Genomic DNA, 22,353 nt, shown 5'->3' with positions numbered 1-22,353 from the left:
AGTTATTACATTCTTCTTGAAGTCTTAGGGTATTTCACCTGCCAGACATATCTTGCATACTAGGTGGAATAGTTCTGTCATCACTGGCTCCCCCCAGTATCTCGATTATTCTGAGGGGATGTCATCATCTGCAGGGGCCTTGTTTCAACTGAGGTCTTTCAGAGCTCTGTCAACTTACTCACGCAATATCGTATCTGCCATCTCATCGTCATCTACTTCCTCTCCCCTTTCCGTAATATTGTCTTCAAGCTTCTTTCTTTTAATAGCCCTCCTAACTATTCCTTCCAGCTTTCAGCCTTCCCTTCTTTGCTCAGTATGACCTGCCATCTGACCTCTCAATACACATACAGCTACTTCTCTTTTCTCTTTCCCCCAGATATGCATGCTCCTCCATCCTTGCATTTCTCATCCAGCCATTCCTGCTTTGCCATTTTGCAATTCCTGTCAATCTCAGTTTTTAGATGTATGTATTCCCAGTTGCCTGTTTCATTTACTGGATTTTTATGTTATCTCCTTTCATCTATTTGATTCAGTACTATGTTTATTATCCCAGGATTTCTACCAAGCTTTGTCTTTTTTCCCTATATGATCCTCTTATGCCTTTATTATTTCATCTCTCATGTCTAATAGTTTGTTTCCTATTGTTTTCCTTACTCTCATTTCAGTCAATTGTTACCTAATGCTCTCTTTGAAACTCTCAACAACTCCTGGTTCTTCCAACCTATCCAGGTCATATTCCCTTAGTTTCCTACCTTTTTCCAATTTCGTAAGTTTTAACTTACAGTTCATAGCCAATACATTATGGGCAGAGTCAATATCTGCCCCAGATATGTCTTACAGTTTAACATCTGGTTTTGAAATCTCTGCCTTGTCATTATATAATAATCTTAAATTTTTAGTATCTCTATATGTCTCTTCCACATAGACATTATTCTCATATGATTCTTAAAACAAGTATTAGCAACAATTAAATTATGCTCTGCACAAAACTGTACCAAGCGGCTGCCTCTTTCATTGAATTCCCTCAGTCCATAATCTCCTACTATTATTCGTTCTCTTCCTTTTCCTACTTTTTTTTTTTCTTTCTTCTCTCCCTCCTATTATCAAATTCCAATCCCTCATTGCAATTAAATTTTCCTCTACTTTTGTTATCTAAATAATTTCTTTTAACTTGTCATATATTCTTTCAGTCTCTTCATCATCTGTGGAGCTAGTTGGCATATAGACTTGCACTACTGTGATGGGTGTTGGCTCCATCTCTACCGTGGTTATGATAATGCCTTCACTATGCTGTTCATTGTAAATTACCCACGTGCCTATTTTCTTATTCATTATTAGACCAATTCCTGCATTATCCCTATTTCATTTGTATTTACAAGCCTGTACTCACTTGACCAGATATCCTGTTCTTCCTACCATCACACTTCACTAGTTCCTACTACTATATCTGCTATCTATTACCCTTTTTTAAATTCTCTATCTCATCTATCCAATCAAAGGAGCTAGCTCCATGCTCTGACTTGTAGAATGCTAGTTTTGTCTTTCCTGAGAACGGCATCCTCCTGAGTAGTCTTCATATGGAGATCAAGCACTATCTGTCATGTAATAATGAAATGAGATCTGGTAAGACCAGTATTGTGACGCAGGCACGAAGGTTTTAGACCAACATAATTAAAAGTCAGTCAAAACAATGTTCAAGATAGGGGCTTCAATTTAATTATAATTAATAATAGTTCAGAGACCATCTCATGTGTCACAGTTGCAAAACAACCAGTCAGTACAAGTTTCACAGAAATATGATATATGCACTACACACAAACACAAATCAAAGAGCAAAACTGGTGCCAGGATTTGAACTTGACCAGAAATAGGACGTAATGCCAAAAATTCCTTACAACATGCTCAGAGTGAAGGTAGATGTTGAAATATTGTGTGCAAAAATGGAGTCAACAACTTGGCTGAATATTGGAAACGTATTATCTATAAGTTAGTTAAATGGAAGACAAGAACATATTCTGGGAAGCAAAAATTTTGTGAGGGCAAAAAAAGTGGAAAGTGGTATGGAAGTTTTACTGACTACAAAGGTATTATTCACTACAAAGGTATTATTCACTACAAAGGTATTATTCACTACAAATTCATTGGAGAGGGCTAGGCTATGAGTAACGAACTTCATATAGACATCATTTACCACCTATAACATGCCATGAAACAAAAACAGCCAGAAAAAACAGCAAGAAACAATTGGATTTTGCATGAGAATAACACTTTGAATGGCAGTTATTACTGGCTAAAAATTTTCTCACCAAGGCTTGTTACCACTCAGCTCATCTGATTTTACACCTCCAAATTTTTATTTATTAGTATAGCTAAAAAATGAAATGGAAGGGACATCAATTTACAAATTCTGAGGAATGGAGAACACGATGTGTTTGCTGAAAGCAGCTAATAATGATAAGGGGTTTCAGGGGTGTTTTGAACAATCTGAACACTCGAGTAAGCCTGCAAATACAGGAAAGAAGTAGTTAGAAAAAATATAGATTTAACCATATAAGTATATTGCTATGAGCTGTGGTGCATGCAGTGTGGTGTAGTGATCAGCATCACTGGCTGATGTGCTGCATGTTACAAGTTCAAACCCAACCACCAGCAATTATTTGTTACTTACCATTCATCATTTTTGGCAATCTTTTGAATTATCTTATGTTTTTATATTCTGGAATATTCAATGTTTGTATAAATAACAGCAATCTAGAATATTTCATGTTTGTATAAATAGCTCCACTCTCCATGTAGGGGTAAATTCTGTTCAGACTGTATGTTTGTGTAAGTAATCAATATGTTTTCTGTACTAAGTGCAGGACTCCATTGATAATGTTGCCTTTTGATTTGGACTTGATGTGTTTTAGGCCACATTTACAGTGGAACCAACAACAGACATCAGATGCCCTCACCATAAGTCACCCGATAACATCTGCCAACAATGCATCCGATCTCCTTCGGCAGATTTTGGTGAGGGGTGAGGTGGTGTGAGAGGAGAGGAGATGAGAGGGGTGAGGGGAGGTTAGGTTAGGTTAGGTTAGGTTAAATTAGACTCTATTCTACATATGAAGTAGATTAGATTTTAATCTCCTAGGGTGGGATGGATATGACGATGACATTGTGCTTGAAGGTGAGTGTTGTATTGTGACTTTCACCATTAAAAAGATGCCAACTGCGTGTGAGTGAGCTACACCTACCTAAAAAAAAAGTTTGCTATGAGTACTGCACACTCTTTCCTCAGTTACTGGAATAACCAGAACATATGAGACAAAGAGAAACATTCTATTATACATGCAGTCTCGAGATGACTCACGAGGACAACTGACAAGCACGATTACACACACTCTGCACAACTTCAAATAAATTCAGCAAGACAGACATACGCTAAGTCAATTACTCTTCAATGACTGTCACTCAGCATAATTTTGAAGGACAAACATAAATTTTAGAACAAGATACTCTGAACATCTAAAGTACTGAAAAGTGGAAAAACAAACTCCACATTTGCAAACCACCTCATATAACAGAATCACCACCCTGCTAACATAACAATGCCAGTAAGTAGTAGTAGTAGTAGTAGTAGTAGTAGTAGTAGTAGTAATAATAATAATAATAATAATTATTATTATTATTATTATTATTATTCATAGGCAGGTAATGCCCACTTACTACAATCCAAAAATATCCACAACAGTAACTTTAAGCATAAGATACACCACCTTTCTCATGTCAAATTATTCTTTTTGAGGCTGTAAGTTACATCTAAAATTTCTGATAAAAGATTTTGGCTATTTGTGATTTCCAATAAATCTGTGATTTCAATTCATAGATTCCAAGCTCTATCCCGATTATGATATTTTTCATTTTCAGGAGTCCACAAACTCCTCCTTTCTTTAACTAAACTTACCGGTTTCTCACAGTCCATATTTTGTTTGTGAGAGCGTTGGCCAATTCTACTGAAGAAAACAAACTGATTTGAATTTCACCAATTGTCTTCCAAAGTCTGCGCATTTCGAGAATAAGATTGGCTGCATTGTGACCACACATGCACTGGCATAGTGATTTGAAATGCTCGGCCATCTTCACTCGATCTTGGTTATCACTGGAATCCATCAAAGCTGGTGCCACTGCAATCGCAGCCTTTGATGTGACAGTATTACACACTTTGCTCTGAAACAATTCTGGAAACTTATTGATTGCATCTCATATGTTACATGTCTTTTTCTCTACCCCCTGACAAGGACTTAAGATTTCCAAAATACTACACCTTTTCGTGGTCACTATTACAAAGCTCTGATTACCAGAAGGTTACATGTTTTGTTGTGTAATTTCTACTAGATGATACAATGCATTAGGTGATTGTGAAATAACCTTTCAAGTTGGTAGTTTCTGACACTGTGCCTAGCCTACTGGTAATAGTTTACGTGGTAAACCGATACAGGGATGCAGCATAAATTTCTCTAGTGCAGGAATTATTTGTCAAAAATAAATGAAATTTTAGTTATTGTTAACAATAGATGTCTACCATGTTTAAAACATATGTGAGCATTTTAAATGAACTTTCAGTGTGGTTTAGACTGTTCCTGTGTGTTTTCAGCACTTCTGTTAAGAGTCAGAACCCGAAATTTACATCTATATAATCTTTTGCTTTTTCAGTGGCTTCACAAACTACAAACACACTGTCTACTGAAATATTCAGTAGCCTTCTAAATACCTTCATATATCACTTTATATATTTTTTCTTTCCACATGGACAGTACATAGTTCATGATTTCTGCAGGCTCACTCACTTCCCAACAAACAGATCTGAACAGAGGGTCAATACATACGTCTCAACACTGGATGAAGTTGTGCTGCCCATCATCAATGGAAGGTAGAGAAATACAGTTTTACCTGCAAAACTGTAATGGGTAACTACCTTGGTCAGATTACCATCAGTGCAGACTCCCACAGCCTGAAATTATGTACTCACATTCTCAGCATGTGCATGTCACTGACACAAGACAATAAGACATAGGACGTTGGAAACTGTCCATCTCTCATGTCTTCTGCTCCTATTTATAACTAAATTTTTTCCTGATTTTTCATTTTATCTTTAATACAGTTACACACAAAATATATAACAAATACACAAATATTTCAAATTACTATTTAGGCAAAGTTCCATTTAAATTTACTATTCATATGATTAATTTGGATTTACTGATTTCAGTAAGATATACAGTTTTCATTGGAACATAATTAATTAAAATTTATGGCTAACTGAAAGTTTTACTACAGTACATAATGGAAAAAAATTGCGAGCTAATAAGCATATTTGGATAAAATGACATATACCATTATAAAGATTTCCATTCCAACTATAAAGTAACACATTTTATTTTGCATGGAACTAATTAACCTCCAAGATAATTAACAATTAAGTTGTTAAGGAGCTACATCTTTCATGTCATATTTTGCTTACATGTCTGCTAGATTCTGAACTTTGACACTGCACTTTTGTTGCTCTAATTTTTTTTTTTCCAAATCAGATGACACCAATCACTAATTACTTAGGCTATCCATTAAGACTTTGGATAATTTAGCATAATGTAAAATTATTTTCAAGATGGATGTCATACTCTAATGAGGGTACTCCCAACATGCAAGCATAAGATGGTTCTATATACTTTTATAATTTATTACTCTTCAACATTTTTCATAAAATCCATTCAAAGCAGCAAGGTCTAACCGAGCAGGTTTTCAAAATGTTATGTAATTTCTGAGATTAAGAAAAATTTATATGGCACTCTTTAAATAGCCCACTCCACCCAAAATCGCCAGTCTGCAACTGGCAGGCAATCATGCAGCATCTTTATATCAGATTGAGTAAAGAATCTGTGTGAGATTAGCAACCACTTAACCCACTTAACATCTTTGTTTTACTCACTTGTAAAGATCCGTGATCATCAAATAACCATATAACATCTGTGTATCTTAAAATCTCAGGTGCAGTAATAAACACACAATATCTAAATGTGACTGTTTCAGAAACATACATACTGGATATTTTAATTGTGTGTCAACTTTCTACATGACAATAATGTGTGCACTGCGTCTGTTGTGTGGTATTGCCACTTTGTCAAGTTATCACTATGATGTTCACTGAATACTTTGTTACTGCATTAAAACGGAATTATTAAATAGTAGACAAGATTACAAAAGAATAATTGTGATTCTCTTTACCAGCAAAAAAGTGTACTGTACAACTGGAACTGGCCATCAAAATCTTCAAAATGCGAATAAAGCAGAAAAGAACCCCTTAACTTCAATTTTTGTGAGTTGTGAATCATTTGGCACTAAAGTCAGTTTTCAGGATATTATTTCAAAGACTTCAAGATAACGAGACTTCAAGACATGTTGAACCAAGAGCATAACAGGTGGGGGGAATGTCACAACTAACAGAGTAAAGCAGATTATATTGTATAATAACAGTATACAGGGTGTCCCACTTAAACCTCCCTGATTTCAAAGACAGTGGGGGGGGGGAAAAAAAAAAAAAAAAAAAAAAAAAAAAAAAAAAAAAAAAAAAAAAAAAAAAAACACCACACACACACACACAGTAGATACGACAATGAAAAAGGGGCACCACATTGTAGAGCATCTCAAAGAATTTATTTATTTATCATCAATACACCTCTACATGTGAACCATTAGTAGTACGAAGAATATTGAGTCTATATTCAATTTCTTGGAAAGTTCGTTGTAACATTTCCTCTGTCATTGTTGCAATCGCATTATGAGTTGATGTCACAATGTAGGAATATCGTCCACTTTGGTCACATACACGCGCTCCTTCATGAATCCCCACATGAAGAAATCAAGCGGCGTAATGTTAGGTGAACGTGTGACCAGGCAATGGGTCCTCCACACGATTGGGAAATTTCCTATCCAGGAACTTGTGAACAGCCGTTGACCAATGTGGCAGAGCTCCATCTTGTTGAAAAATTATGTTGGGTTGCAAGACTTGTATCTGAGGGTAAACAAACTGCTCCAACATTCACTGCTTTTTCCACAAAGTACAACAGTCCGGCAATCCTGTCATGCATTAGCCCACACCAAATATTTAGTTTAAGGCTACCACAAACATTTCAATGACAAGGTGCGGATTTTGCGAACCCTAAATCCAACCATTATGCCTGTTAACCCTTCCTGATCTCATCTGAGAATAAACACCTTTCCAGGAAGCTGGCATCCATATCAATATGCTGCAGCATATCCGCAGCAAATTGTTGCCAGCGTTGTTTGTCGTTTGGTGTCAGATGTTGCAAAATTTGCACTTCGTAAGCACACGTACAAAGCCGCTGGTGAACTACAAGATGCAATGTTGATCAAGGTACATCAAGTTGCCTAGATGATTGACGAATTGACTTAAGTGAGCTTCTGAGAAACGTTTGTCTGATGTCCTCCACTATCTCTGGAAAACTCCGTAGCATGCACCACCAGAATGTTTCAGAACACTTCCTGTTGCCAGAAACTTCCTATACCATTCCTTAATTGTTTTCACATCAGGTGGATCACATTCATACACACGACAATAATTTCTTTGCACAGTAATCAGCGATTTTGTTTCTGCAAACCGCACTACTGCTTGCGCGCGTTGCTGTGGAGTCGCCATTTTCACTTAATGTGACCATGCTGCAGTCTGGCGACAATACTTGGCACTTCTGACGTGGAAATATAAATTCTTTGAGATGCTCTACAATGTGGTGCATTTTTCATTGTCATATCTACTGTGGTTTTTCTCTCCTGGGTCCTTGAAATCAAGGAAGTTTGAGTGGAACCCCTATATAATGTTAGGCTAGTCTACAGCAGCTTACTTCCCTCGCTGAGGAAATGGACACATTCAGAGCACTGCATTATGCTTCCTTACAGAGACCTATGAGAGTGTGCCCATTATAAATGGGTAATACAGTCTAACAAATAATGGTTGCACTGTTGAGCGAAATAGAAACAGGAAAATGGTGCAAAAGGTGTGATCAGCATTTCATCACAGAACTATTTATTGAGTTATCAGTTATGGAGGAGATACATCACAAATTGTATGAAGTAAATTGTAATTTTTGGACAAAGTCTGGCATTATGAAACAAAAAAAAACAAGACTTTTATTTCAATAACTGATTTTGGCAGCTTTCACTGTCTGGTAGTGCTGTGGGGCCACATGAACCAAGTCTCCTCATAATAGAATGATTCACTACATACTTCACAGACTGATAAAACGCTATGAACTAGTGTGAAAGGCATGTCAGACATCTCATGCATTACACAAGGGCTGTATCAAACTAAAACTTTTACTCAAAAAGACCTTAATATACTGATAAAACAATGGAGACTTCAGGACGGAATATCAACAGCACGGGGAAAAGGATCGATTATTACTCACCACAAAGATGACACAGTGAGTTGCAGACAGGCACAACGAAAGAACTGTTACACATTTAGTTTTCAGCCAAAGTCTTCTTCAGAAAAGGAATCACATACACACATTCATTCAAATCAGCAAGCACACCTCATGCACACATGACTGCCATCTCCAGCAGTTCAGACTGAGAGAGTAATAATATTCAACAATCCAAGATATCCAAGTAGCCTATGGATGAATACAGTAATTATTCTATACCTCAAAAATATGTTAAATAAATATCCAAATAGTGGCCACAATATACTTATCATGATAAAATGAAAAAATAACATTTGCATTTCAGAACTTCCTACCTGAAGCTTCTACGATCTTCAAAATACACCACATTACACAGCAATAATCTGACTACTATGGTAATGAATGAGATGTTTTTTTCTTGAAATGAAAATTCAAAAAATAGTTTCATACTCAGTTGCTACCTACAATTTCACAGCAATAAGAACTCCAGGCACAAGAAGTGATGAACCATTTAAAGTATGCATTTTTCCAACCATCCGCAATCCAAGTGAAAACAATGCCACAGCAGTAAATGCAGAACCCAATACCTGTCAAACAATAACAGAAATCAGTATGAAAGCATAGCAAAAAAGGTAAATTATAGCTTTCAACTAGAAAATATGAAAACACTGACTTTGTGTCACAGGCTTTCTCCCATTGAAGATCCCAAAAGTACACAGCAGTAGCTACTAACTTGATACTTCATCAGGAGACTTAATGCCTCATAGTTAAGTACTTCGTTTACCCAGTAATTCAGTGAACAAGCAATACCTATGTGGACTACTAGCTTTCAACCCTTTTCTTGTGCAAAATGCCTGATAGTTTGACTGGCATGGATGAGTTTCATTTATGCACGTGTATGTACACGAGTGTATGTGTACACATATCTCTCCGCTGCTCAGTACGTCTTCTACAGAAGTTATCTAGTCACACATACATACTTATATTTTATCCCAGGCTTTTCACCACCACCAACCATATTTGACATGCCTCCCCAGACGTTTCCAGGCATTATGGTCTTCAGTTATACCCATCTATGTTGCTTCTGAATCTTTTCTAATGTCATCTGTCTTCTATTACACTGTCATCGTATAATTTTCTTATGTCTTGGAATCAAGAAGAGCACTTTGTTAGTCATGTACCATCATTTTGCGTAACTGTATGTCCCACTCATGCCCTTTTCATTGAAATTACAGTCATAATTATGAATTCCACTCACATATTTGGGATATGACACATTTGTGTCCTTGAATGTCTCCTGCCATTGCCCCCTACATGAATATCTATACTTCTCACAACTCTCAGTTGTTGAATTGTTTTCACATTACAGTTCCATACCTCACTGCCATAAGTCAAAATCGGTAATTCATACTGATTGTCAGCTTTCCTTTTCAGACACATCAGAAGCTTCACTTTGAGTACTAATAATTTACCAAAAGCATACAAAGTCATTTTTCTTCTTCTGTTCATTTCTTTTGATGTCCATCCACACATCTCGAATTATCATAAGTAAAGAAATTTGTCAACTGGTTCTATGACTTCACTGTTTACTTGCATAACTTTCTTTTCATTGTGTTCACATTATATTACTGTAATGCTCCTATAGTTGACTATCAGGCTTACTTTAAAACTGGCTGCATTAAGTCCTTCCATTTATTGTTGAAGTTTATCCGAACTTGGGGCAAATAATACAATGTCATCACTAAAATGAAAGTGGTTCAGTTATGTTCCATTAACATGTATTTTTCTTCACTCTCCCATTTCAAGGATCAGGAAACTACTTCTAGGACCACAGAGATTAGTTTTGGTATACAAAGTCTCCCCGACTGGATCCTCTTCCAATTCCGAATTTCTTACACTCCTGATAAAGTCTAATGGATGTGCTATCATGGCCGCACAAATGAAGTATACTAACATAAGTTGAATAAATATCCTGATCCTGGAGGGCTGTTAGTGCAGATTTAATTGAAACTGAAGCTAAAGCTTTCTCAAATTCTTTGAAACCACAACAAAGCAGTAATTCATATTCTTCACTCCAAAGCCAGCGTGTTCCTTGCCTCTTGTGATCAACAATTTATGTAGGCAGTAGAACAATAGTAACTGTGGCTTTCATCACAGACCTCTTTCTTTAGAAGTTACTAGTACACACTTTAGAATGACTGTTTACAGAATGAATACAATACAGTATTTGAGTTGTACTGGTCATGTCAAAGATAAAGTGAAAATGCCACCTTAATTAATATTCTGAGTGGTTAAGCCATTCCAATAGCTACTAGAAAAAAAGACAGATTCTACACGCTAAATTTTCACACATTTTAATTCAATCTGGTCCAAAATACCACATGAACTGTTGGAATGTAAAAGAATGAATTTGACATAGCTACCAATTATTATTCCATGATTTTGGAAGATTAAAATGTTTATTATTTGTTATTCTGCTGTACTTGTTAACATTTAACAGTCTTTCTCAATGTTCACCTGATTTCATGAACAACAAGCATTAGAGTTTCACAAAATTTTCATACAGAATCTAACTGCCGAAATTACAAATCTCATGACAAACTTAAATAAATTCTAGATAACTGAAAACCAGACACAAAGCAGGGAATAAATGCATTGGGAGGAGGGGGGATGGACACAAGCAACAATGGATTAACAAGAGATCACACTTGTGATAATGAAGTGAAGGCAATCAAGAGCTTGAAGAATGGGAACTAAACTTGAAATAAAACAGAGGATGTGGAGAAAAAGCATGTAACCCCCCCCCCCCCTCCTCCTCCCACCACACACACACACACACACACACACACACACACACACACACACACACACACACACAATTTTTATTAAAGATGCAATCATTACAGCAATTAATAATAATGTAGTATCAATAATGTAGTATCTGATACCTTTAATAAGCCAGATATAATTAATGGCAAATGGTGATCAAATATCAAGTTGCCAATGATTCCAAAGATGGTCATAAACACAATGGGGTTGCACATAATGCTCCTTGCAACAGACAGAATCAAATATATTTTACTATGCTGCTGAAATAGTTCAGACGATGTTGTGCTATTGTGTCTTCCAATTTCCATTAAGATAAATCCTATAGGATTTAAAATTGCTAAGGATATGGGTGCCATCAAATACAGATAACTGGCATATTCAGGGTGTACATTCGAATACAGGGCTGCCACTGAAAAGATTAGAAATTAAAAATCAGCTAATGTACTTTTATAAGACGAAGTTAAACTGGTGAATGGGCTATTCAAACAACAGTATCACAATTACTTTTACGAGGGTCACTCCAAAAGAAATGCACACTATTTTTTTTAAATCCATCTTTTATTCTACATGTTTGAAAGTTTTACAGTGTGTAGATACATCCCTTAGGAATAACATTTTCGTTTCTCCACATAATTTCCATCCCTCTCAACTGCCTTATGCCACTTGGAACCAGCGCCTGTATACCCGCATGGTAAAATTCTGGACCAACCTGTTGGAGCCACTGTTTGGCAGTGAGCACAAGGGAGTCATCATCTTCAAACCTTGTTCACGAATAGAGTATTTCAGTTTCCCCAAGAGATTATAGTCACATGGAGCCAGGTCAGAACTGTAAGGCAGGTGTTTCAGTGTTGTCCATCCGAGTTTTGTCATCGCTTCCATGGTTTTTTAACTGACATGTGGCCGTGCATTGTCATGCAACAGCAAAACATCCTGCTTTTGCCGATGTGGTCGAACACAACTCAGTCGAGCTTGAAGTTTCTTCGTGTCATCACATATGCATCAGAATTTATGGTGGTTCCACTTGGCATGAGTCCACAAGCAAGAGTCCTTTGGAATCGAAAAACACCATAGCCATTACTTTTCCAGCAGAAGGTGTGGTTTTGAATTTTTTTTTTCTTGGGTGAATTTGCATGATGCCATTCCACTGGTTGCCTCTTCGACTCTGGTGAAAAATGATGGAGCCATGTTTCATCACCTGTCACAATTCATCCAAGAAATTCATCCCCACCATTCTCGTACTGTTCCAAATGTTCGCTGCATACTGTTTTCCTTGTTTCTTCGTGAGCCACTGTCAACATCCTGGGAACCCACCTGGCACAGACCTTTTTTAACGCCAACACTTTCAGTGTTCTGCAAACACTTCCTTCCCCTATCCCAACGTAGCGTGACAATTCGTTCACTGTGATGCGTCTATCAGCAGTCACCAATTCGTCAATTCTCTGCACATTGTCTGTAGTGTGTGCAGTATGAGGCCTGCCGCTGCGAGGACAATCACGTAACCTGCTTGCCCACCGACTAACTGTACTGTGATCGACAGCAGCGTCTCCATACATGTTTTTCAATCTCTTGTGGATGTTTCCCACTGTCTCATTTTCACAGCACAGGAATTCTATGAGAGCACATTGCTTCTGACGAACGTCAAGTGTAGCAGCCATCTTGAAGACATGCTGTGACGGCACCACTCACAGGAACAGGTTGAACTAAGTTTGAAAACAAGTGGGAAGGATGTATCTACACACTGTGAAACTTTCACACATGCAGAATGAAAACTTTATTTTTACAAAAATAGTGTGCATTTCTTTTGGAGTGACCCTTGTATATATTTGACAATCATTACATTACTTAGGTGCATAATTACATTAGCTAACATATGTTCTGTAATTATGTCTGACATAATACGAAAAAAATTCTATCATTAGTCTTAATTGATTAGATATGCAAAATATAGAGCTAAAATACACACTAAAACTCCCCTTATCTGAGTACTATTCTTAACATATTTTTGTTCAAACAAATAAATCTATCATCATAGCTTTCAAACTGAAACATATAAATAAAAATGGCATGCGTAATTTTTTCTAAATAGTGCGGTGCATCCATAAAAGCATAAAATCATGAAAAAGTGATAATATAATGACTAATGTATTTCTAGTGATTTAGAAATAGTATGTCCTTGGAAAACTTATCCATAACTACGTGTTCACAATTTAGACATTCACAACGTGAAAGGCAGAATCTGGTATCTGATGAAACATAAGAATGCAAATGAGACCCAATCTGGATTGGAAATTCTGAAAGAGGAATGCAACAATTATCATAGTAATTATGAAATGCTGCAAGGTTGCTCAGAATTATTCACTGTTTTTGTGAATTTCTTTATTGCTTCTTGTCATGACGTGTTTCAGGATTATTCCATCATCCAATGACCTGATAAGCAAGCAAAATTTCTTTTTCCATATGGTAGATGTTACAAGAGTCATTACAATAAAACACTTGACTGACACTTCCTGGCAGATTAAAACTGTGTGCCGGACCAAGACTCGGTAGAGCACTTGCCCGCGAGGAACTGGTGGAAGTAAAGCTGTGAGGGCGGGGCGTGAATTGTGCTTGGGGAGCTCAGTTGGTACAGCACTTGCCCGCGAAAGGCAAAGGTCCCGAGTACGAGTCTCAGTCCGGCACACAGTTGTAATTTGCCAGAAAGTTTCATATCAGTGCACATTCTGCCGCAGAGTGAAAATCTCATTCTGGAAACACTTGACTGTTGCTTTATTGTAATTACCAGTAGAGACACTCGTAACATCTACCATATGTAAGAAAGAGATTTTGCTTACTTATCAGGTCATGAGATGATGGGATAATCCCAAAATGTGCCTTGACAAGAAACACTAAAGAAATTCACAAAAAAACAATGAATAATTCTGAATAATGTCACAGCATTTTAAAGTCTATTTCATAGTTACAATTGAGATCCTGATTCAATAAAGTTATGAAGAATGATATACATACATTTCATATTCAACATAATATGAGAGATGTCAGATATGAAGATTATCATTCAGCACCAAATCACGCATGAGGATCCTCCTTGTACTGTGAATCACGCTTCAAAAAAATCTTTCTTGATGCTAAACCTATAGTTGAGCAGTTACCACCCTGTACAACTATAAAATCTTTGATACCTTTATAGAATGAGTCACATGCTGCTAATTAGTCATGACAACACTACCTTGTTCATAATATTCTGTGAGGGCCACTATGCTTTCCTGGAAGAATTTTCATTTGTTATTCTCAGATGACCCCATTCTCTGAATTGTGTAAGATCTCTACTTCTTCAACATGTATAGAGATATAAATCAGTAGACAGTGTGACTTTTACTAAACCAATAGACTTTCATATCAATCTTCATACAGATATGAGGCTCACTGGCTAGAGGCAGCAGAAGTTGGAGGGGTTTGTGTCTTGTTTTAGAAGACACCATTTCACACACAATACCCTCGCAAGAGCAATGGCTCGACAAGCTGAAATTTCTCTGGTTAAGAGTTGCTATCAATATTACTCCATGCACCAAAGAAATTTCATCAGCTTCCACTAAATTAGGATTCACCAAGTGGCACGGATCCAAATATCTACATGACATTGTATTCTCCTCCTCAACTCTACTTCAGTTGTTCTACTGCCTAGTAAACTTGTTGCTGATTCCTCCAAAGCCTTTCTCAATTTCCACCTGAAATTTCTCCTAGCTACTGAACTTCTCTTTGCTTTTCTTGATCTGCTGCTGCACTGGATCACCAAGCAAATGCAGACACTGTCCAAACATACAGCGTCAACCGATTTATTATATTTTGTAACTTGGTTAAATCCTTTCCAGCTATTTCAGCAGCTAATGAATATCACACTCTGAAAACACTGGATGCCTGATATTCAATCAGCTCACAGAGGTTTTCATATCCCTGCCTAATGATTAAACAGACCAAAGTTCAAATGGTTCTCCCTTTTAACTCTCCACAAACTAAATGTAACACAGGGCTGACCACAGCATGCCAGATTTCATGTGTGCAGCGTGTGGAGGCCGTAGGCATGCTAAGGCCCAGTCTGTCACTCAGGTTTGCTTGGTCCTTCTCAGAAGTACCCAGAACAGCACAACATTTCATTTAACATTGCGATGCGGCATTTTTTGGGTGGCACAACTCTACTAGTTCAGCAGAACTATGGTGGCAGTGCTGTTTAATTTTTGCTATTTGTTCATGGTATGAAGGACATTCTCAGGTCTAGTGACTGTTTGCACAAAAAGAGGCAGTCTAGTGATCTATTCTCATATTCTTTGAAAATGAATGGGAACAACACCGTAAGCAACGGCTACTGCTTATTTGCTATGAAATGACATTATAGTACCACGCAGAGAGAATTTAAACATTTAGATGACAATGAAAGAGCACAAAATTACAATGATCGACAGATGGGGTTCATTGTTCTGTACCACAAGAAGTACTTTGTGCTAAATTTGCAGGCATGGAGCATTTGAAGAAACTGGTGGTATGAATAGTAAAATTCCTTAAGTTTCACCCATTATTCCATCATCAGTTGCAACAGTTTTCAATAGAAATAAAAGAAGAGTATGGAAACTTCATATATTACTGCAAAGTACATTTATTAAGTCAGCAGGCATGCCTGTAATGATTTTTTGATTCCAAACTCACTATTGTTGAATTTATAAAGGAAAAAGGAGTGGAGGAACAAAAATTAAAATATCGGGAATGGATTGCAGACTTCGCATTTTAAGTAGACTTGACCACATATTGCCCACAGTAAAACACTGCAAGTTTTCTTCTTTCTGACTGGATAGGGACGCATTTAAAAAGAAAGTCATATTGTAGAATACAGTCCAGTTCCCTAAACTCACTGGCATTACAGAAAGCGTGAGGTTTGAAAATTCACTGTGACCTTGCAGGATTTAAAAGGACAATTCTATGAAGGTTTTGAGGACACTGTCAGTCTTACACTTGTTATCGAGCTGTTTTCGAGACCATTTGTCATTTCAGGTGAAAGCACCCTGTGCACATGCAGATGTAACTGACTGACCTGTGAGGTAATTTCAGTTGCAATGACAAATCTTTTCACGTTAAAACTCTCCAGGACGTCTACACTGCTTTCCTCAAGTAGATTTTCCAAGTCTCCAAAATGAGGTGGCAAGAGTGCTATAATATTTTGACCAATAAATTTGTGTGAAAGACTGTTTTTCAATTATGAAGCTAATAAATCACAATTATGTGGCAACTTGAGTGCAAAACTCTATTAAATTGTCTGTGTTTGTGTATGCTGATAGTTGGTATCAGGTAAAAATTATAATATGTCTTCAGTGTGCCAAAAGTAATTCATTAATACTGAAAACTTGTGATCTATGTTGTTGAGAAATGTGAAATATAAAAGCGACGGCACTGCCATTTAAATGTGGCACATTCGCTGTTTTCCCCTCTTCCCCCTCCTCACGCTCAGATGGCATGGTGTGGCAGCGGGGGGAAATGATAAGCATGGCTGTGCGCTCTGGCCTGCGCTCCAAAATCTTGGCCACCCCTGATGTAACATCCCAGAAAAATATGGAAGAAGACAGTGACAAGGGTGGTTTGGAGGATGAGGTCTTAGAAATTTAGATGATAAGAACAGCTGAAAAGCGTGCATAAGAAATTTGAATTACAGACTGAGACAATCAGAATCACTAAAAGTGTCAGGTTTCCTCCCACACAATCTCTCTCTTCAGAGACTCAAAAATACATTTACAATAAGTTCACAAGAACTACTCATCACCTAATTCTGGTAGTACATTCTCAATGACACATTGTCACCCTCACAACTCATTGTTGCAGGCCATTCATACACTGAACAACAGTCAAAAATCTACATTTATAATTAAAATATTAGCTTTCACTAAAAATAAAACTTACCTATCGGATAGCCAATTGCAAAGTCATTACTCTGTGTACAAAAGATGGCGAAGAGCCCTGCCCGTGCAGGGTTCACAGGACGACTAATAAGTAATGTGATGATAACTACTAATAAAAATACAATGCTCTTTGCCACCAGTATTGACAATAAAAACGTCCAGTTCACTGTACGGAGGTCAAGCTCTGCTAAAGACAGAAATATAAGAGCTGGCAAAGAGAAAACTCTTACAAACGCATCCAACCCTTTAGTTTCTGCCTGGGATAGCAAATTCTGCCGTCCTGCAATATACCTGGAACAACAAGATATGAAACAGATACAGAACAAGACCAAACTAATGAAACAAAGGAAGCATTCAATGGAACATATACAACAATCAATTATCGACAGGTAGCAAAACATTTGGTATAAGAAGATTAACTGTCTTTGATTTGATGACTCTTCTTGAAGACTTGAAGGAGCTGCACTTTTTTCTACTCACTAGGAACTCTTTGTCCCTCAAGCAACCTACAGTAGATTGCTAATAGAAGAAGATCAAGTACTTTCACATACTGTACATAGAACTGTATAGGTATCCCATGTGGTCCAGATTTGCTGTTCTGTGGTCACTTACTTCAATATCTGTCATTCTGAAAGTCATACTATGATTGAAAGAAGGGATTTCAACATGATCTTTCTCAGTGTAACAGTTTCAGAAAAAGGAATTCAGTATTTTGGTCTTTCCCTGTCATCCTGTGCTTCGGTGCCACTATGGTCACTGAGACTCTTGACATACGGCTTTAATCCATTTACTGATTTAACGTACAACTAAAACTTTTCAGGAATTTGATAGATAGAATTTTACTTTTGAGTTCATTAAACACTTCATGCGCAGTTCAACTTATGTTAATTTTTGCTTCATTCAGTTTTTGTTTGTTTACAGGGTCTTGGCTACACAGGGTATACATAAAGTGTGGGAACACTTTCAATTATTTATTGCACAAGAACCAAAAATTGTACAGATATCATTCTGTGTGTTGGAGTTTGACAAAAACACCGGATCTCACTCCGTGTGACATTTTTCTGTGGGAACACGTTAAAGATCTCGTGTATGTACTGCCCCTACCACATGATGTAGCAGAGTTCTGAGAGAGGATACAGGAAGCGACTGCCACAGTCGACGATGCCATGTTGGGCGGATACGGCTAGAATTCGATTACTGTATTGACGTCTGCCGGGTTCGCATATCGTATGTTTAAAAAAAAAAACTTTCAGAGTTTCTCTTCAAAATGCTATACGTATGACATCCGTACAATGTTTAGTTCTAGTGTAATAAATAATTGAAAGTGTTCCCATACTTTATGTACACTCTGTACAGCCAAGACCGAACCTGGAACGAAGCTCTCATTGCATCTGAAACAGCTTTTTAACAAAGCTGTCAGAACACAGTGGGCCTTTCCCAGGCCTCACAATTTTTGCTCAATACATACCTGTCTGAGATACTGTACAATAATCTTAATATCTGTACATTTATCTCAACAAAAAGATAAATGTTTGATGTTACTGATCAGGTAATCTGAAATCTGTTATACACTTACTGAGCCTCCTACATGTCTTTAACTTTCTATTTACAATGCAGCCAGTGATGCTATAATGGCATTACGATCACTGATTCCCTGTTCTGCATGAAATGAGTTGAAAAGTTTGAGCCTGTTTGTAACCAGCAGATCTAAGATGATACCCTCATGAGTCAGTTCTCTAACTGCTTATGGTAATTTTCAGATAAGACATTAAAAAAAGAGGAGGAGGAGGAGGAGGAGGAGGAGGAGGTCACACAATTCTCTGTCCCAAAGTGACTCGGTAATAGCAATGTCTTCATACAAAAATGGATTTAAATAATCTTCTTACGTTGAGTCGCAGAAACTCATTGGGACATCTCTCATGCCTACATCATGGAGGTGACTGAGGAAGTTCCTATGAAGGCATCACATTCTTGTGACTGATATTAGGTGCAATTTAAAACATATCCAATCCATAAAACATGACCTGGAGAAAATTCGTTGCTGATTAAAGTACCAGCACACACTACACTGTAGTGTTTCCATCCACTCCTCTCTACACATGCCACATGCCCTTGATTTAAGTTTAGGGATGTGATCTGTTGAACTGCAGTAGGGCTTAAGCACGCGGCTTTCATGCAACAATATTAATGTACTCATTTTCTTAACTGCCTTGATGTTCTGGTACCCAGAGGAAATTCACCAAAGTTCCATACCACTGTAGTCCACTGCCTTCTGCATCATGTTGATCAAATGAAGAGTGTCATCTAACCTTTTTGCTGGAGTGGTGAAAGTCAATAGCACACTTAATGAGTCAGATACGATAAGCATATCATTTAGTTCCAGCAGCCCTGTAAATTGGAGAACTTGCAACGAAAGCCACTGCTTTTAGTGTAACCATTGACATATTCTAAGACAGAGACTAAAGCTGCATGCCCTTGGGAAAAATTACGGCTGTAGTTTCCCCTTGCTTTCAGCCGTTTGCAGTACCAGCACAGCAAGGCCGTTTTGGTTAATGTTTCAAGGCAAGATCAGTCAATCATACAGACTGTTGCCCTTCAACTACTGAAAAGGCTGCTGCCCCTCTTCAGGAACCACACATTTGTCTGGCCTCTCAATCGATACCCCTCTGTTGTGGTTGCTCCTATGGTACAGCTATCTGTATCGCTAAGGTACGCAAGCCTCCCCACCAACCGAAAGGTTCATGGTTCAGAAGAAAAATTTGGAGTAGGAATTAAAATCCATGGAGAAATAAAAACATTGAGGTTTGCCAATGACATTGTAATTCTGTCAGAGACAGCAAAGGACCTGGAAGAGCAGTTGAACAGAATGGACAGTGTCTTGAAAGGATGATATAAGATGAACCTCAACAAAAGCAAAATGAGGATAATGGAATGTAGTCAAATTAAATCAGGTGATGCTGAGGGAATTAGATTAGAAAATGAGACACTTAAAGCAGTAGATTAGTTTTGCTGTTTGGAGAGCAAAATAACTGATGATGGTGACGAAGTAGAGAGAATATAAAATTTAGACTGGTAATGGCAAGGAAAGTGTTTCTGAAGAAGAGAAATTTGTTAACATTGAGTACAGATTTAAGTGTCAGGAAGTCTTTTCTGAAAGTATTTGTATGGAGTGTAGCCATGTATGGAAGTGAAACATGGATGATAAATAGTTTAGACAAGAAGAGAATAGAAGCTTTTGAAATGTAGTGCTACAGAAGAATGCTGAAGATTAGATGGGTAGATCACGTGACTAATGAGGTGGTACTGAATAGAATAATGGGAGAAGAGGAATTTATGGCACAACTTGACTAGAACAGGGGATCGGTTGTTAAGACACGTTCTGAGGCATCAAGGGATCATCAATTTAGTATTGGAGGGAAGTCCAGAGGGTAAAAATCGCAGAGGGAGACAAAGGCATGAATACACTAAACAGATTCAAAAGGATGTAGGTTGCAGTAGTTACTCAGAGATGAAGCAGCTTGCGCATGATAGAGTAGCATGGAGATCTACATCAAACCAGTCTCTGGACAGAAGACCACAACAAAAACTAGGCAGATAGTATGAGGATTCTGCTTGGAGATCAGGAGAATATAAGGTGCTTCCAACATAATGTACACATTTAATTTTCATCCATCAGTGAATGCTTTAGCCACATCTGGTCTAAGTATCCTCACAATTCTCATGATTATGTTGTTAATGTTTCATATTTCACGTTTTGGGAGCAGATGGTTGCTGCAGGAAGCAAGTAGCTGAGAAAAAGGAATTTCAAAGCATTAGTTCATCAGGTGCACTGCATAGTAGGGAACCATTCATGTTAAACAGCAATTACTATTCTACAGTATACTTTATGTTTCAATATAGAAAGGATCATTTTTCTGAAGAAGCTCCTGTAGTCCTGTAGGTCCACTAATTTAGAATTGTTGGGGAATACTCTGCAATATAAATTTATCTGCCTGGTACTAGCACCAAATATGCAGAGAGGGTTTTGTTATTTTCAAGAACAGAGCATTGGTCAGTGTTGAATGCATTGCTCTTACGCAGATGCTATTGTAGTGGTACTGTACTTTGGCTAATTTGGAGAGTGGTAGCTTGATGCTACTGTGGTAGAAGACTGCAACACATTCTCATTGAAGATGCACAAGCAATTAGTACATGGTAAGCATTGTGGCAGCAACTGTGTTGCACCAAGTATCAACCATTGCATCAGAGACAGTTAATCAATTATTCCAGCCATGAATGGAAATGTGGGCACACCACTTCAGCCATGATTTGTGCAGTCAAGATTGATTATTGACATCATATCATCTCCACATTTCGTCCAGAGAGCGGTACAGTACATTATTGTGAGTAAATAGCACAGTTCAAAATTTGTGAGGTAATATTGCTAACCCACTTCTTATCAGTCACCCATCAAGTAATATGAAAGCACAATTTAGTTATGTGATAAATAATACTGGGGTGACACCACCCTTGAGAGACATCTTATTCTATTTAACTGGGCCCACAAGCTCATTGCATAACCAAACTTATGGTCACCAAGTGTGAAGTAGCTTGTAGATACCTGTGAAGAGACTATCTGGAACACTTATGTATCAGTGTAGGAATCTGGAAACTCATGTTCAAAAGAATATTTACAATAACAGGGAACAGAGCACATCACTATACAGTGCTTAGGATTGGATAATACTGTTAACGACACACAACTGTGTACATCTTTACTTGCTGCAGTGCCATTACCACTAGGGATTTCCCAATTTACCATATATAAGACAACAAATGACTTTTGCAAAATACTTTACTTTAAAAAAGATGAATATTGCAAAATTTTCTGGAATACTATAAACCATCCATTATTGTTTTTATGGTAATTACTTTTTTCTGAAAACATCACAAGTAGCAACATACATCTACAGAACAGCAATTACAACACAATAAAGTGTTATATTTAGAAAGGGTGCATAATATCATATTACATTAGTGATTTTTTATTTATTATTTTTATTCCAATGAACTCCTGTGCCTATGATTAATTATCATGGAACATATTCTTACATATCCAGAAATGTTTTAAAGATAAAATTGTA

At 37.3% G+C, this 22,353-nt stretch overlaps 1 protein-coding gene across 1 annotated transcript in view; it reads right to left on the bottom strand.

Annotated features, from left to right (window-relative positions):
• The window catches only part of LOC124722229 (integral membrane protein GPR155), a 160,437-nt gene that overhangs the window by 67,750 nt on the left and 70,334 nt on the right, over positions 1–22,353 (bottom strand). The window contains exons 3-5 of the mRNA XM_047247421.1: positions 17,232–17,521; positions 11,411–11,700; positions 8,928–9,049 (exon numbers count right to left, since the gene is read on the bottom strand). Of these exons, the coding sequence (XP_047103377.1) occupies positions 8,928–9,049; positions 11,411–11,700; positions 17,232–17,521 (702 nt within the window). The remainder of the gene's footprint in view (positions 1–8,927; positions 9,050–11,410; positions 11,701–17,231; positions 17,522–22,353) is intronic.

Source organism: Schistocerca piceifrons, chromosome X (genome assembly GCF_021461385.2).
Source record: "Schistocerca piceifrons isolate TAMUIC-IGC-003096 chromosome X, iqSchPice1.1, whole genome shotgun sequence".
In the NCBI taxonomy this organism is placed as follows: domain Eukaryota; kingdom Metazoa; phylum Arthropoda; class Insecta; order Orthoptera; family Acrididae; genus Schistocerca; species Schistocerca piceifrons.
The sequence above is the reverse complement of the archived record's forward strand: the minus strand, read 5'-3'. Positions and strand labels throughout refer to the sequence as shown.